Source organism: Hyaena hyaena, unplaced genomic scaffold (assembly GCF_003009895.1).
Source record: "Hyaena hyaena isolate Hyena2069 unplaced genomic scaffold, ASM300989v1 scaffold_9, whole genome shotgun sequence".
NCBI classification, from domain to species: Eukaryota; Metazoa; Chordata; class Mammalia; order Carnivora; family Hyaenidae; genus Hyaena; species Hyaena hyaena.
Genome location: NW_024080641.1, coordinates 2,408,631 through 2,425,615, shown reverse-complemented (window position 1 = coordinate 2,425,615; position 16,985 = coordinate 2,408,631). Strand labels below are relative to the sequence as shown.

General features: G+C 55.7%; 2 protein-coding genes across 3 annotated transcripts in view; one reads left to right on the top strand and one right to left on the bottom strand.

Moving 5' to 3' along the window:
- The first annotated feature begins 1,965 nt into the window (after positions 1-1,965).
- On the top strand, positions 1,966-5,644 carry EMP3 (epithelial membrane protein 3). Its single transcript, XM_039245342.1, has 5 exons — positions 1,966-2,051; positions 2,969-3,128; positions 3,401-3,503; positions 4,385-4,525; positions 5,368-5,644. The coding sequence occupies exons 2-5, from the start codon at positions 3,051-3,053 to the stop codon at positions 5,535-5,537; spliced, it is 492 nt and encodes a 163-aa protein (XP_039101273.1). The 5' UTR covers positions 1,966-2,051; positions 2,969-3,050; the 3' UTR covers positions 5,538-5,644.
- Positions 5,645-6,765: 1,121 nt separating this feature from the next.
- The window catches only part of TMEM143 (transmembrane protein 143), a 22,125-nt gene continuing 11,905 nt past the window's right edge, over positions 6,766-16,985 (bottom strand). Inside the window, exons 5-8 of one of the 2 annotated variants that reach the window (XM_039247006.1) lie at positions 16,089-16,219; positions 14,254-14,533; positions 8,531-8,720; positions 6,766-7,874 (exon numbers count right to left, since the gene is read on the bottom strand). In XM_039247006.1, coding sequence (XP_039102937.1) covers positions 7,663-7,874; positions 8,531-8,720; positions 14,254-14,533; positions 16,089-16,219 — 813 coding nt within the window. In that variant the 3' untranslated portion in view covers positions 6,766-7,662. The remainder of the gene's footprint in view (positions 7,875-8,530; positions 8,721-14,253; positions 14,534-16,088; positions 16,220-16,985) is intronic. The other variant, XM_039247010.1, reaches the window with a different exon arrangement.

The following is a 16,985-nucleotide window of genomic DNA, read 5'->3' as shown; positions in this document are numbered from 1 at the left end:
CAGCCCATGGGCCTCTACAGACTGCCATATTGGTGCCCCAGTTCCTGGGTCTCCTGAGTACCTATCTAGTCACTGAACTGCCCAGCCCTCACCCCTTCAGGGAGCTGAGATGACCATGCACTCTTCTGCACCATCAAGATACCAGACATCCCATCAGCCAGTTTTCTTCCCTTGTAGGAACCTAGAATTTCAATTCTCCAAATCAATTCCATGTCAGGACCCCAGACACCTGGTCCCTTGCCCCTCACTTTTCACTAGCACCTAAACCTTCCGAGAGACCCAGGTATATAATAATCACCCCCACCCTAATTCAATAACTCAGCAATAAGCAATAATAATAAGAAGAAATAGTTAACATTAAGTCCCTGGGGGCTGCTCTTCTATCTAAAACCCTCCAGTGGCTTGTCACTGCATTTAGAATAAAATCCGACTCCTCCCCTAGTTCTTCAAAGGGCCCTCTTTGATCTCCCTTCCTACCACTCCCTCAAGCCACACTGGCCCTTCTGTCTGTTCACCAGACAACCTGAGCTTGTTCTCCGGAGCCCTGCATTTCTCCTTCCTCCAGCACTGAAAGGACTCCTGTCCTCAGGTATCAGCTTAGATGTCACCTCCTCACAGAGGTCTTGCCTGATCATCTTGTTTTAAGTAGACTCCTCCCACATGGCCGTTGTCACCTCCACTCTATTTTATTTCCTGCAGAGCACTTAAGCACTGTCTGAAATGGATCAGTCTTCATTGCTGGGTTTCCTCTTGAAAGTCTGTCTGCCCCTACTGGGAAAGCAAGCTCCGTAAGAGCAGGCATCGCATCTGTTTTCTTTATTCTTACCTCCTGGTTCCTAACAGATGTTCAATAAATGTTTGATGAAGAAAGGAATGAATGTGTAGGTGTGTTAGTGTACTGGTATTACCATGTTCATTTATCTTTTTAAATGTTTATTCATTTTTGAGAGAGGGAGGGGCGGAGAGAGAGGGAGACATAAAATCTAAAGCAGGCTCCAGGCTCCCAGCTGTCCATGCAGAGCCTGATGAGGGGCTCAAACCCACAAACCATGAAATGATGACCTGAGCCGAAATCCTGACACTGAATGAACTGAGCTGTCCAGGCGCCCCTACCTTATTCATGTTATGATTATTAAATTTATGAGTATCCAAAGTATGACTGCCAGTATATTGTATTATTAGTATCATTGCACTCATATCGCAGATTAGGAAAACGAGGCCCAGAGAGTTTAAATAATTGGTCAAGATCCCCCAGGCAGGAAATGGTGGTACCTGGATTAAGTCCCACCGCCTTCCCCCTTGCGGAGATGCCTGTGTTCGCATTTTCTACCCCTTGACTCCCAGTATGGGGCCGGCTCTCCCAGCTCTCAACCCACTCCGGCAGCAGGAATCAGGTCTCCTCCGCCAGACCCCCATTCCTCGGAGTATCCAGTCCTAAGCACCATCAAGGAAAGCAGACATCCGGTCCGGGGCAAGACCCAGAGCAGAGGCCTGAGAGCCGGCCCTCCCCTTCTTTGATTCTTGCTGCACCCTGGCCCTGCTCGACTCCCTTGGCTCCAAGCTCTCATCTCAATCCTGGAAAGGAGCCCCAGAAGATGCCTGTCCGGGGGCAGTGGGTGGGGGCCCAGAGAATGAGGAACCCAAGTGCTTAGGCCCTCCCTCCGGCTGCAGACCTCAGCTGGGCGCGGTGCGGGTGGGTATAAAAGGGTCAGTATATATTGAGAGGAGCGGAGAGAGAAACCAGGAGGGTGAGAAAGAGAGCGAAAGAAGGAGGTGCGGGAAGTGAGGACTGGAGAGAGAGAGAGAGACAGGAGGCAGAAGGAAAGAGCAAGAGGAAGGAAAGGAGGGAAAAAGAAAGAGACAGAGAGAGAGTTCCGGATTGAAGGGGAGAAGGAGGGAGAGAGCCAGAGGGGAGAGCGAGGGAGGGAGGAAGGCGGCGAGAGAGGAGAGAGGCGGGGGCCTGAGAGGGTGGAAGGAGGGAGGAGAAGGGCGGGGCGCGGAGGCCCTCGCAGGGGACGAGACTTCAACTCTGACTTTTTCTGCCGCTCGCGGTAAGTTTCCAGTCCGTTATTCGGACTGGGCTTTCTTTCTTTCCTTGGGAGTGCAGCAATTTGAGAAGGATACCCCCAGGCTGGGAGAGACGCCCCCACTCTCCGATCCCATGGAAATCCTTGTCATTTAAGAAGAGATCTCTTAGCACTTGGGGTGGAGATTCGGGAAGGGGTGGGGCCCGGCAAGGTTTTGGGGTTCTCAGCAGAGCCCTCCACTGGTAAGCTTTCTTTAGCTTTTCCCCCACGACTGTCCACTCTCTCTTGAGGACCCTGAGCCCAGGACTTTGCCCAAGAACACCCCAAGTCTGGGGGACCTCCAGGCCCCCCCACACACACCGCGTTCTAGACACTGAAGGGTCCTGGGAGGCTGAGTACTTCCTCTCAGGCCTCTCCCCGCCCCGGCCCCAGCTTCCCACCTCTAACACGGATCTTGCCCATTTTTCCCACAAGATGTCCAGTCTAGTCTGCCACCAGTCTGGCAGCAGGGTGGGGTGGGGACCTCGTGGGCATAGCCAGGAGCTGGGGTTTCCCTGGTGCTTGGAGGCAGGGGTGGGGGGAGGGATGAGTCACCGGGTGACTCACCGGGTCCCCCACCTCCCCACCCCGGGAGAGGAGGGGGGTGACTCAAGGATGCCTGTCTCTGGGGGGAAGCCCCCAGCTTCCGATGAATCTGGAATGGTATGAACTTGAATTTTCATATCCTGGCCCCTATGTGCTCAGGGTCGGGACTTTGAGGCGACACTGCTTGGGTCCAACTCACTCCCGGACCCAAGAGTCCACCCCTAGCCTGCTCCAACCCCTGGGGAATCCAGGAGGCCAGGCCCCCAGCCCCGTTCCCACGCGGATTCAGAGTCCAGATTCCCAGCCCTCTCCTCCATCACACCCTGGAGTCTGGACTCAGCCCCCTTCTCCACCAGGTTTGGAGCATCTCAGACGCCCCTGTCCCGACCTCCTGAAACCACCATCGCCTGACACCCCCCACCCCCACCCGCGGTAGTCATGTCAGTCCTCTTGCTAGTGGTCTCTGCCCTTCACATCCTCATTCTCATCCTGCTTTTCGTGGCCACCTTGGACAAGGTAAGTCTCTTCCCGCAGACTCCCGCCACGCCCCTCTTCTGAGGCCCCGCCCCTTTCCCCATGCCCCTCCCCTTCTGCACTCTGCCTCTGACGCGTCTACCCTGCCCTTTTCCCTGACTACCCCCGCCCCCCCCCGTTCTTACTAAATCCATGCTTTCCCCCCAGTTCAGCGCCCTGCGGCCCCTCACCCTTTTCCCGCCCCGCCCCACAGTCTCCCTGACCCTGCGCTCTCTCCCTTCCTAACCTTGCCCTTGCCTCTCGGTCCATCCCAGTCCTGGTGGACCCTCCCGGGGAAGGAGTCCCTCAATCTCTGGTATGACTGCACGTGGAACAACGACAACAAAACGTGGGACTGCATTAACGTCAGCGAGAACGGTGAGGGGCGTCGGGGGCCGTCTGCAAGGGGAGGGGTAGCCGCGGTCTCTTCCCAGAACCAAGACTTAGGAACCCTTCAGAGTTTGAGAGGGCAGGTCTGGGCCCCAAAGCTGAGTGAGTGGGGCTGATTGTGACCCACTTCTCAGGGTGGTAGGGGGCGCCATGTTCCTGTTCTAAGGACGGTGGGCTAAAGGCCCCCCTCCCTTTTGATTCCAGAAAGAGTGGAGTCACATGCTATAGGTTTAAGGAATGGCGAGAAAGCTCCCAAGATTCTGAGGAGGTAGGGTTATGTTTTCAAGGCTCTAAGGAGAAGAGACATGTTTGGAAAGGATGGCTGGCACCAGTTTGTCTGAGTTCCAAGGGATTGAGCTGGAGCCACATTAAGGTTCTGAAAGAGTGGGGCTAAATCCTTCCAAGGTCCTGAACAAGGCGGTGGTGGTGATGGTGCTGATGCATCTGAGCTAGAAGGGAGTGGCACGTACCCCTCTACGTTTCTGAAAATGAAAGAGTAAATGCTTTTCCCCAAAGAGCGAAGCAAGAAGAACTATTCTCCCCAGTTCTATTCAGGGTTGTCCTGGAGGTAGCCAATGCAACAGGGCAAGAGAAAAGAAAGAAAGGTGTAAAGCTGGGAGAGGCAGATGTAAAATAATAATAATAATAATAATGTCTCTATTCCGGGGGACATGTTCATGTAGAAAAGCCCACAGAACCTTCAAAGCAGCTTCTAGAACTGATAAGGGAATTTAGCATAAGTTCCAGGAATCAAGGTCAATAGAGGTGGTCACCAAACTTGTGGGGCTTTGCACGGGGCGATGAGCCAACAGGTGGAGGTGGTACCCTGAACCTACAGCGACTCCCACCTCTCTCCCCTCCTATTGCAGGCTGGCTCAAGGCGGTTCAGGTCCTCATGGTGCTTTCCCTTATCCTCTGCTGTCTGTCCTTCATCCTGTTCATGTTCCAACTCTACACCATGAGACGAGGAGGGCTCTTCTACGCCACTGGCCTCTGCCAGCTTTGCACCAGTGAGCACCATCCCTGGGGAATGAGAGGGCAGGGAGGGGCACTGTCAGTGTGCTGGGGGCCCTGAGGATGGACCTCTGGTCAAAGATGGCAACTATCGACAGCCCGAGGCCCACCTGAAGGGCTTCCATGGGCTACCTGTCTGTCCTGGGTGACTTGGTGGTTTCCACTGATTCCGTGGTTTCCAGTCTGTGTCTCCGAGTCATGGGGAGGCTGACACTTAAGAGCTTCGAGGAGCCAGAACTGGGAAGGGTGGTGTGGGTCAATAATTAGATCCCAGGGATGGGAGGGCAGACACAGTGGCTAAGTGATACTCCAGGAGAGAACTCTGAATCATAACTGTAGTGGTTTTATAACAGCAGCCAGCTTCTGTTTCTGGCTGGACCCACTGCGTATCAGACACTTGAGAAGGGTGTTTATCTACTTTTCCATTTTTCTGACTTCAGGTGCAAAGACCTAAATTATTACAGTCCTCAGCTTCGGGAATATTACCTTCTTGGTTCCTACAAAGCGCCTGTCGTCTTAAATCACTCTTTGCGTGCTTAGCTCGTAAAAAGGCATAAAAAAAATATTCCTTGAAGGGATGGAGGGAGGGAGGGAGGGAAGGATGGGCAGATAGTACCGTCCCATTTTATGGATGAGTAAAGGGCACCCAGCTAGACGAACTAAATTGCCCTAAGCCTGTCTGCAGTAGCCTCGTTGCACGGCATCGAGTGAACCACAACTCCCAGAAGGCAGCGGTGCTGCGCACCGGCCTTCCCCAGGCTTCTTTGCCCCGTTGCTTGTTGGGAAATGTAGTCTTCTTGCGGACACTGCGTGACAGCCGCTCCCCGTCTCCCCGCAGGCGTGGCCGTGTTTACAGGCGCGCTGATCTACGCCATTCACGCCGAGGAGATCCTGGCCGAGCGCCCGTCGGGGGGCAGCTTCGGGTACTGCTTCGCCCTGGCTTGGGTGGCCTTCCCCCTCGCCCTAGCCAGCGGCATCATCTACATCCACCTGCGGAAGCGAGAGTGAGAGTCCCGCGTCGCCCTGCAGCCCCCCTGCCCACTCCCGCCCCCTCGGTCTCACCCCGAAGCCCCCGCCCCGCCGCGTCCTCCAGAAAATAAAACCGTTTAACCGTCTGCTCTGTCTTTGCTTCCTGCCTGCCTGCCTGCCTCCTCCAGGGACCCAGGTTGCTGGAGCCTGATGTCTCCTTAATGAATTCTTTTTTTTTTTAATTTTTTATTTATTTCTGAGAGAGAGAGAGAGAGACAGCGTGAGCAGAGGAGGGTCAGAGAGAGAGGGAGACAGAATCCAAAACAGGCTCCAGGCTCCGAGCTGGCTGTCAGCACAGAGCCCGATGCGGGGCTCGAACCCACGAACCGCGAGATCATGACCTTAGCTTAAGTCGGATGCTTAACCGACTTAGCCACCCAGGCGCCCCCTGATGTCTCCTAAACCGGGGACAGCCCTCCAGCAGCAGCCTTCAGAATCCACAGCGCCCGGCCCCCGGTCCCTTTTAAAGCAAGACACAGGAGTCCGGTGTATCTTTCCCCTTATGCAGACCGGAGGCCCCGGGGCCCTCCCGTCTCAGGATTCCTCCTGAGTCTAGACTTCAAGGCACTTGCGGGGAAGAACCAAGGCTGTGGATTTCCTGTCCTCTTTCCTTGTACAAGGGTGTCTTTCTCTCAACCAGGCAGGATGTGTGTTGTTCTAGATTGTTGGTCTCGGCCTCCACCACCCCCCTCCATCCCCAACGAAGACACTTTTCTATTTCCCTCTTGGAACTCAGTCTCCTTCCTTATTGGGACAACCCCTCTTCTTTCCCCTCCCGCATCCAATTCTGCCTCTAACCCATATGACACCTTAGTAAAAATTAGCTGCCATCTCCCCCCACCTTCTCCAGGCTCACTCGGCCCCACCGGGAGGCATGTAGGGGCTGGAGGAATGACTGGATTTTACACACCGGTGCCCTGGCTGTGCACCTTTGTGCAGTAAACAATTTGCACAGCTGCACATGGCTGCCCCACCTCCCTTGTTCATAAGACCCAGTCCTTTGCGGAACCAGGTCTTCTCTAAGATCCTCTTCTGTTACCACAGCTGGTCTATTTCACCAGCTGCAAACCCAGTCTCTCCCTAGGGTGACAGCTTTTTCTGCCTAGGACCCGCCCCCGGGCAGTTTTCCCCAAGACCCAGTCTCTTCTTTCAAGGAATCTGATGCTTTCCTTCTCTCCAACCCCTGCAGCAACCCCTCTCATCCAGGTTCATTGAACATGATTTATTCCTTTGGGAGAGTGGACGAGGGAGAAATGATAGACCAATAAATATTGCACAGGCCACTGGTGGAAGAAAGATCCAGACCGAGGTAGTTTCTGCAGAAAGGGCGAGGGGCCCGGGCAGGAAAGGCACCTGAGGTTGTTGGGGCCTGAGTGGAAATGCATCTTGGAGTGAGGGTAGTCAGTCGCTGCTTCTGACCCACGGTGCTCTGCCTGACACAAGGCTCCCAACCCCCTCAGCCTGGACAAGCCGATGGACAGTTAGCCAGGCAGCCTGCCTTTTACAGCAGCGTCAATTCATAGAAAAGATCAGGTTTCCTTTAGAAATGCGGATTGGTTTCTTCGCAGCACCGACTGGCAGCCCAGGGTGCACGACAGTGCCCATCAGCTGTCGTCGGCAGTTTGCCAGAGAGCAGGGCTAGCCGGCTCCCACTGGCTGTGGCCTGGGGCCCCGCCTTGATGAACAAGTTGGGCAGTGTGCCCGGAGCGGGCTAAACAGACGATGATCTATGGCCTCGGGAAGGTACTGTTTAACCACCGTGCCCAGTGGTTTGCAGCACTGAACGGCTGTGATTGGCTGACACCCCTCCTCGGCCAAACCGCGTTTGGACGTTTACGGCGGGAGGTGGGACTAAGCGATGGCCCAGCCGCAGAGCCAAAAAGCTTGGATTGGTTGTGCTGGGAGGGGGGGGTGCCTAGCAACCGCAGGCTGCCTCAATTGCCGGCTTTGTTTAAGAATACGGTGTAACGGAAGCGATAGCTTGTGGGTAAGTGGAAGTTGGGGAGGGGCAAAGCATCAGTGGCTGTGATTGACAGCTCGGCGGGGAGGAGGCGGGGCTTAGCTCCTAACCAGGCGGCGGGCGGAGGCCGGGCAGTGGTTTCGCTCAGGGCTTGTCCGTGGGTGCGGACCGCGGGGCCTCGGGAATGCCTGTAGGCAACGGGTCTAGTTTGGGGAAACCCGGGGGCGGGTACATCCCGATGCTGGGGGTCAGGGCTTGCAGGTGGGCCATGGCCCGAGCTCCGTTGAAGGTCACGTCACAGCCCGACTGGGCCAGGAGCCAGCTCTCTACCTCGGACTGGAGCCATCGGGAGGTCTCTGCAGTGGAGGGCGGGCGAGAAGCAGGTGTTGTGAGGAGGCGACTGGGGCCTGGAAGGACCGGGAAGGGACAGCAGGGAGGGCGCGGGGCAAGGAATACAAGGGGTCCGGGTTTGGGAGAAGCCTGGGGGTCCGCATGAGGCTGGGGTCCAACTCGGGCTCTCGTCTAGGGACAAGTCAGAGACTCTTGTTCAGGGAAGGGTGGGGGTTCCTGTCAACCTGGGGCTCACAGGGGGAGGGGCACGAGTCTGCTGGAAGGAGCGCTGGGGAAGGTGGGAGCAGAGGAAGGAATGCCACAACAGATTGACGATCCAAGACCCTAATTCGGGAGCTCAGGATAGGGAGGTCGGTGACCCCAGGGAAGGACCAGATCCATCATGGGAAGCTGGGTTCAGGGGTCCCATCGGCAGGCGGAGCGCCGAGGTCACCTGGGATACTGGTCACTCACCAGTGGGAGCTGGGAGTACTGGGCCCGCGGTGAGGGGGATGGTGTCTCAATGGGGCGGGGCCACTTGGGACTGGGGAGAGGGGCGGAGTCTTGACCCCGTAGGGTCGTCTTGGAGTTTGTTTCAGGTGGGGCCACGTCACCTCTGGACCGCGACAGGGTGGGGTGGGGGCGGGGCCCCCGGGGGCGGGGTCCCGGGGCCAAGTCCTACCTTCGGGCGCGCGGCTTGCAGGGCGGGGCAGCCGGCCCAGGAAGCTGTGCGCCAGCAGCGCCTCCTTGGCGTGTTCCTCCTGCGCGCGCAGGGCCAGGGCGCTGAGCAGCTCCGAGTTGTTCGAGGTGCTGCGGTAGTAGAGCATGTGCGCCAGCTCCAGCGCCTGCGCGCTGCGCCGCTGCCCGAACATCTGCGGGCAGGACAGCGCCCCGAGGATTAAGCGGGGCCGCCTGGGACCCCACTCCCCCAGCCATACACTACGCCCGCCCCCCCAGCCATTCAACTCCGGTATGGTCCTCCCCACGGGCTCCCGGGCCCTCCCCAGACCTCTTTGGGTTCAGGGGCCCGGGGCTGATGTCCAGGTATTTGTATTTTTCACACACACACACGCATGCACACACACACTCTCGCCCCGTGGGCTCCGAGGCCACCAACCGCTTTTAGCAACCACTTCACCAGTTTGCTTATCTGAGCCACAGAGTAATGGACTTGCTCAAGGATTTCCAGACGATTTGAGCTGCAGCCTTGGAACTTTCCTGCTACGATGATTTTTTTTTTTAAGTCCTTATCTTTTAGACACACGCTAAAGCATTTCCAGATGGTATGTCTAGGATTCGCTTCCGAATAACCCGGTGGTGGGAGGGCAGGGGGTGTTTGGATGAATGGGGATTGGCTGTTGATCATTATAGACTTGGGGGTGCCCAGGAGCTCATCAAGGTCTTCTCTTCCCACAGTGGTTTGGACTTTTCCATAATGAAAAAAACGGTTTGCATATGAAATTGTCAAGAAAAGTGTTACCACAAGACAAATACTCGGAGCCTCCCTGGGGGAAAGAAGTCTGGGGCCTCCTCCACACTTTGCCCCCTCCTCACCTGAACCCCATCCCCATCCTTGGTGTCCCCACGGAGGGAAATGAGACCCCATCAGTGCCCTCTGGGGCTCATACTAGACACTCTTCACTTGGGCTCCTTCATTCACGCACAAAATGACTTCAAGACTGCTGGGTCCCCTAGCAGGGCAAGGCCGGGCCCCACCATGAGCCCTTGGCCAAAATCTATGCCCTGGGGGAACGCTCTCAGTGAGCCCGGCTAGATGGAGGAAAGGTTCGGAAAGTCAACACGAGGATTAAGAGGCTCTTGGCACCAAGCCAGGACCGAGCCGGGCATTTCAACATCAGCTACTATGGAATATTCCTTCACGTTCCAGCCTTTTACTTTTTTTAAGTTTTTATTTAAAAAATTTTTAAATTATTGTTTATTTATTTTGAGAGAAAGAGAATGATTGTGAGGGAGGAAAGGGCAGAGAGAGGGGGGGGGAGACACAATCGGAAGCAGGCTCCAGGCTCTGAGTTGTCAGCACAGAGCCCAATGCGGGGCTTGAAGCCACGAACCGTGAGATCATGGCCTGAGCTGAAGTCAGACGCTTAACCTGCTGAGCTGCCCGGGCTGCTGTTTTTTAAATAAATGCACGCATTGTCTGCCCATCTTACACTGAGAGTTAGGGAGAAATGCCACCGAAGGCAGCAGAGCAGGGAAATCGCTCAGATGACCTGCAGGGACGGATGACACGGCTGTGCGCGACTGTGCTCGCTCTTCTTCGGAGCCCGGCCCGCACGGGGCACACCCCTGCATTGGAACGAGTTGCCATCTCTCCGGTGGAAGGCGAGAAGCAGGAAGAGCATGTGTTAGGGACGGGCTGGGACGAAACACATTGGGTTTTGTGTCTGTGCCGGCCAAGCTTGCGGAGCCGAATTCTCTTACGTTAAGTGAGCAGGTCTCGCCACTCCGTGGCGCCCAGATGAGGCCAGGCCTCTCTCTGGAGAGGACACACCAGCTGCCACCTGGGTGTCCCCTTCGACAGTCACGCCGTGACCGCGGTGCCTCCCCTCACCCACCGCCTGGTGGTCCCCCCCGCCCCCCCGTCCCCTCCTCTCCAGCCCCGCCTGCATCTGCCCCTCCCAGTCTGTCTCTGCACAGCCCCAGAACTGACCCCGCTCCCTGCTTGCTCACAGCTCTGCTGTGGCTCCCCAGTGCCCTCGGAGAGTCCAAGCCCCCTGGCCCGGGCACTGTGTGGCCCGGCCCCTGGCTTCTCCCGCTCGCCTCCTGCTCTTCCTCTGAGAACTCAGCCCGGGATGAGCCAATTTACCCCGAACGTTATCCTGAGCTGCCCTCTCCCTCAGGCCTCAGGGGCCTCAGAAGAAGCCAAGTGACCCCTGGGCTGCTCTTAGAAAACATTCACAGCCTCGATCGTCAAGGTGCAGGGTGGACACTGAGTTCCAGGGATGGGCTGCGGTGTCATAGGGCTCCCACAGGGCCCACTGCGCCCTCCGCTGGGCACCCGACAGTCTGCCCGTGTGCCCCGCATCCCTCCCTCCAGGGAGAGCTCTCTCTCTGGGAGGCTTGCTTCTCAACGAGCCCCGGCCTGCTCTGGGCTGAGCCGAGGGGGGCCCACCCTGAGCCAGGGTACGGCGAGAGCCCACAGCCCGAGACGTCTGGGACGGTCCCCTGGAGCCTCTGGGCGGAGGACAAGGGGGGAGCGGGCGACGGCCAGCTCAGTAGGGGAGGAAGGGCATCTGGGTCGGAGGGACCAGCACCTGCAAAGGGAGAGAGGAGGAGGCAGGCAGCAGAGTGGGGGGCAGGAAGGAGGAGCTGGCAGAGTTTGGCGGAGCCGGAGTTCAGAGTTGTGTGGGGAGGAGGCAGGGGAGACGGGGTCCCGGAGGTGGGGCCGTGCGCAAGCACAAGGCCAGCTCTGGGGACCTTGGGGCTGGGGCCAGACAGAGGGAACGAGATGGGGGACAGGGCCTGGGGCAGGAAGGACAGACTGCAGGACAGGGCAGGGCACCCCGCCCCCGCAGGGTGTGACTGGGGGCACAGCGCCCTCTACAGGCAGAGCAGGTATGTGAGAAGCCTCCTTGGAGGAGGGAGCAAAGAGGGAAGTGCCTACGGCAGCCAGATCAGCCTCCCAGGGGTCTGACCTGAGACTTGTCCCTTAGACAGGGACCCGGGGGACGGGTTCGGGGACAGGTTCGGGGAGGAAGGCTCCGGAGCTCAGTGGGATGAGGTGTGCGTGGGAGGGGCCTGGGCACGTCCAGGGTGCGGGCAGAGTGAGGGTTTGGAGACTGGGAGAGAAGCCTGCACCAGAGACGGATATCTGGGAGTGACAGACACACAGGAGGGGACAGGCGCACGGGGAGGCGGTGGCTGGAAGGAGGCGTGGAGGGCCCACATTTAAGGGCTGGAGGCTCAGCCCAGAGCGCGGGGAAATCACTTAACGGATGCGTCACATGAACTAGGGAACTGGGTTTTAAGCTGGACCTGTCAGAGGGGCACGCGGGGTGGCTTTAGTCCGTTAAGTGTCTGACTCTTGATTTCGGCTCACGTCATGATCTCACGGCTTCATGGGTTCGAGCCCCGCATCAGGCTCTGTGCTGATGGCGAGGAGCCTACTTGGGATTCTCTCTCCTTCTCTCTGTCCCCCCACTGCTGTGTGCTCTCTCTCTCTCCCTTTCTCTCTCTCAAAATAAATAAACTTTAAAAAATAAAATAATAAGTAAATAAATAGGGGCCTCTGAGGTGGGATGGAGGGTCCCCCTGGGGCTGGGACTCTGGGTGCCCCTCCAGACCACTAGATACCCGCCCCCAGCCTCCCTGCTGTTGGTCTCACAGCCCCACCCCCTCCTTGGTGGCCACACCCCCTCGTAGCCTGCAACTCTTTCACAGCAACTGCTGCCCAGTGGCTAAACCCCAGGGTCCCTGGTCCCGCATTCAAGGCCCTCGCCACTCTCTAGGGCCTCACTTCTCCACCTTGGACCCCAGACTCCAGCCCTGGGAGACTCCCCTCCCAAGCTGTGCTCGCCCAGCCCCTTTCTCCACCAGGCTCACTCCTCCCCTTTCACAGGGGCACCTGGGTGGCTCAGTCGGTTGAGCATCTGACTTCAGCTCAGGTCATGATCTCATGGTTCAGGAGTTCGAGCCCTGCACTGTGCTCACTGATGTCAGCAAGGAGCCTGCTTTGGATCCTCTATCCCCCTCTCTCTCTGCCCTGCACTCTCTCTCTCCCTCTCAAAAATAAACAAACATTTTTTAAAAAACAAAACCTGGGGCGCCTGGGTGGCTCAGTCAGGTGAGCGTCCGGCTTCGGCTCAAGCCATGATCTCGCAGTTCATGGATTCAAGCCCCGCGTCAGGCTCTGTGCTGACAGCTAGCTCAGAGCCTGGAGCCTGTTTCAGATTCTGTGTCTCCCTCTCTTTCTCTGACCCTCCCCTGCTCACGCTGTCTCTCTCTCTCTCTCTCTCTCTCTCTCAGAGATAAATAAAACATTTAAAAACATAAAATTTAAATTAAAAAAAAAACAAAAACCGGGGCGCCTGGGTGGCTTAGTCGGTTAAGCGTCCGACTTTCGCTTAGGTCATGATCTCGCGGTTTGTGGGTTCGAGCCCCTCTTCGGGCTCTGTGCTGACTGCCAGCTCAGAGCCTGGAGCCTGTTTCAGTCTGTGACTCCCTCTCTCTCTGACTCTCCCCTGCTCACGCTGTCTCTCTCTCTCCTAGAAATAAATAAAACATTAAAAAAAAAATTAAAAAAAAAAAAAACAAAAATCTTCCCTTAAATCCCGCCTGACCCCTGGTCCTCAGCAGCTCTCCCCACACCCAGCCCTTCACCCTCTCCGCCAGCACAGCTTGGTTATTATCTGTGGGATTCATTACCATTGTCCTAAGAGCCCACTGGGACAGCTGTAAACAGCGTGCAAACCAATGAACCAGCAAGTGAACGATCAAGTACAGTGGACACCACACACCAGTCCGCACCCCTGGGGCCAGTGCCAGCCCTGGGGGGATGGGCAGAAGGCAGCCCCTCCTGGCCGACTTAGCCTCCAGACAGCACACAGGGCACAAGTTAGGTTTAGCCCCCACCCAGCCCCTCAGCTACGAATCCTTGGATGGTGAACAACCTGTGAAACTGTATCAGGCAGCCACACATTCACATGCAGCAGAATCAGGAAAGGAGTGTGTTAAAAATTTAGTTTCCTGGGCCGCGGTCCCAGTTCCCCATTCAGTCCATTCGGGCTGGAGCTCAGGAGGCTGCACTGATAAAACAGAAAAAACGGGGCGCCTGGATGCCTCAGTCGGTTGAGCGTCTGACTTTGGCTCAGGTCATGATCTCATGGTTTGTGAGTTCGAGCCCTGCGTCGGGCTCTGTGCTGACAGCTTAGAGCCTGGAGCCTGCTTCAGATTTTGTGTCTCTCTCTCTGCCCCTCCCCTTCCCGTGTTCTGTCTCTCTCTCTCTCAAAATTAAATAAATGTTAAAAAAAAAGAAGACATAAAACAGCTCTCCTGGTGATAACGACACCTGGCCAGTCCAATCAGTTAAAATAATAATAATAATAATAACAATAACAATGGCTAGCTCTCCTATGGTACCTTTTGTACTGTTAGGCTCTGTTCTCAGCACCGCATGTGTATTAATTCATTTAAATCCCTGTAACAATGCTACGAATTAGCTTCTTGTCACCCCCACTCTCCAGCTGTGGGAGCTGAAGCCCAGAGACGTTAAGCAGCTTGTCCGAGGTCACACAGCTGGAAGACAGAAGAGCTAGATTCAAACTCAGGGGAGTCCGCTTCTAAAGCCACCTTGCCCCATTGGGAAAACACCTCTACGACAGGCTGTGGACACGCCCGCAGGGGGGCGCGGGGGCCACCCAGAGCTCGGTGGGGCGGTGCGCTCACCTTGGAGGCCCGCAGGCCCATGAAGCCGGCGAAGAGGATCAGCAACAGGGAGGTGGCCATCTTGAGGTCCGACAGCACCACCATGCCCACGTTGACGAAGAACACGACGCCCGACACGACGAGTGTGAGGTTGAGCAGGGCGCGCTGCAGGGTGGGCGTCCGCACCTTCAGCTCGGGCAGCAGCTGCTCCAGGCCCTCCAGCGGCGTGTCCTTGAAGCTCTTCAGCACCAAGTGTCCCCGCTTGGTCCGGGCCGCCAGCACCACCCGCTTGAAGTACCTCCTGCGGGCCAAGACGGGGTGGAGGGGGGGTGGGGGGAGGTGAGGTGGTCAAGGCCGGCCCGCAGAGCCCCCTCCAACCCCAGGACGCTCTCTAGCTCTGTAGGAACAGTCGTGCTGCAGGCTGCTTACTCCAAGGCGGTAGGAGAAGAATCAGAACTAAGCTAAGTGCCCAGCGATAGGGCGTCGGCTAAATGACACAATCCCCAGTTACTGGACACATAGATTGCTTCCGGTTTTCTGAGCCTGACAGAGGAGAGCTGGACAGACTATCTTCTCTTTAGTTATTTTTCACACTCAAACTCTACTTTTATTTATTTATTTAAAACTTTTGGGGGGGCACCTGGGTGGCTCAGTCGGTTAAGCGTCTGACTTCGGCTCAGGTCATGATCTCACGGTTCGTGGGTTCAAGCCCCTGCATCGGGCTCTGTGCTGATGGCTCAGAGCCTGGAGCCTGCTTCAGATTCTGTCTCCCTCTTTCTCTGCCCCTCTCCATTCATGCTCTATCTCTCTCTGTCTCTCAAAATAAAGAAACATTAAAAAACAATTTTTTTTAACGTTTATTGATTTTTGAGAGAGAGAGAGAGAGAGAGAGAGAGCACAAGAGGGGAGGGGCAGCGAGAGAGGGAGACACAGAATCCAAAGCAGGCTCCAGGCTCCAAGCTGTCGGCACAGAGCCCAACGCAGGGCTCAAACTCACAAGCCGTGAGATCATGACCTGAGCCGAAGTCGGACACTTCACCGGTGGAGCCCCCCAGATGCCCCTCAAATTCTACTTGTAACTTCAAGGGCCTGCTATTAAGTTCTGAAAGACAGTCATGGCCTTGGTGGCACTTATAGTCCAGCACGAGAGACAGATAATTCAAGGCACAGCCTGCGAGTATAAATATCTCCTTGGAACAGATTCCTGGCAGTGGAACTGCTGGTTTAGGGGTGTGAGGGTTTTTTTGGTCTTTGGATTTTTTGTTTTGTTTTGTTTTGTTTTGTTTTTTTGGATTCATGACCATATTTGATAAACTGATTTCCAGAAAGTTTGGGTAATTTACAGGCCCAAGAAAAGATCTGGCTCTCCTGACCCTACTCTGTACTTGAATAGCCTCTGTTAAAAATATGATGCGTTCGGGCTCTGTGCTGACAGCTCGGAGCCTGGAGCCTGCTTCGGATTCTGTGTCTTCCTCTCTCTCTGCCCCTCCCCTGCTTGTGCCCGCTCTGTCTCTCTCTCCAAAATAAATAAATATTTAAAAAAAATTTTTTTTAAATGATGCTCATCAGAATCCTGGCTGCGCCATTGTTTCAGAATGTGGCCTTCCCTTTCTGAGCCTCAGCTTTCCTCATTTGGAAAATGGGGACAAGTGTCACTCCCCTTTCTCTTCCCCTGGGAATGGTAGTTCTTGCTTCCCCCTGGGAAGGAAAGGCAGCGGTTGGAGGATCTCCCCTCCCCCTTTCCTGACTTCCCACCCAGGGCCCAGACCCCCAAATCCAGACACTGACCTGTCGGTCCCCTCTCGACTCTAACCTTGCTCCCTCTCGCTGCAGCTGGGGAACAAGGGCCGCCTCACCTCTCTGCGGGGGGCGACCTCGTGAAGAAGCCACGTTTGGAGCCCACGCTGGACTTACGGGGGAGCTGCCCGACTCGCTGGCCCAGGGCCCAGAACTGCATGTAGATATACTGATCCAGGTTTATTGTCACCTGACAGGAACAAAGGAAGTAGAGGCAGATGAGCATGGGCTGGGTGAGAGCACAGGTTACGAGAATTAGATGCCCTCTTCTCCCAGTGGTTTCCACCCTTCTCCCGGGCTTATCATCACCCAGTGTCTAGGTAGGGTGGCCATGTATGGTTGCTCGTGTTGTATGCTGCACAAGAGCATACTATCTAAGACGGCACCATTTACCTCATAGTCATTTTTCTTGCCATAGTTCCGAGAATCTAAGACTCCACGGATTTTAAGATATGACATGTAACATCGTGTAAGCGTAAGGTACACAACACGTGACTTTGATATATTTATATATTGTAATATCATTGTCGAGTGGATACTCCTTTATTTTATGAAGCAACTGACAAAAAAATATATGGCCAATTAACACTATGTCACACCAACACTTGTAAGTTATATCCCAATTTCAGGGACGAGAGAATATGACTTTGGTAAAAAGTATACCTTAAAAAAACCATGAAAGTGGGGGACTTTGGAAGATTATAATCCTTTTATTATCTTTTTTTTTTTTACGTTAAGGGCTGAGCACCTCGTATTCTGTATTATTACAGTTTTCTGGCAGACGGCGATCCAGTCCCCAGTGCTGAGGTCCATTTCTTACCATACTTTTTCCGCAGATGGCAGCGGAATGACTGGGAATTCACCGAGAACGCTACCTGCGCTCCTGCCCTGTGTTCGGCCTAACTCCCGGCAGCCTCTGCGTCCCAAAGGCTCCATCTGTGCCCCGAGGACTTCTG

Bases quoted from the DNA above. Each gene is read 5' to 3' on its own strand.
- EMP3 (XM_039245342.1), top strand. From the start codon at position 3,051: ATGTCAGTCCTCTTGCTAGTGGTCTCTGCCCTTCACATCCTCATTCTC. The intron at 3,129-3,400 runs GTAAGTCTCTTC...GGTCCATCCCAG, and splicing joins TCGTGGCCACCTTGGACAAG to TCCTGGTGGACCCTCCCGGG. The intron at 3,504-4,384 runs GTGAGGGGCGTC...CTCCTATTGCAG, and splicing joins CATTAACGTCAGCGAGAACG to GCTGGCTCAAGGCGGTTCAG.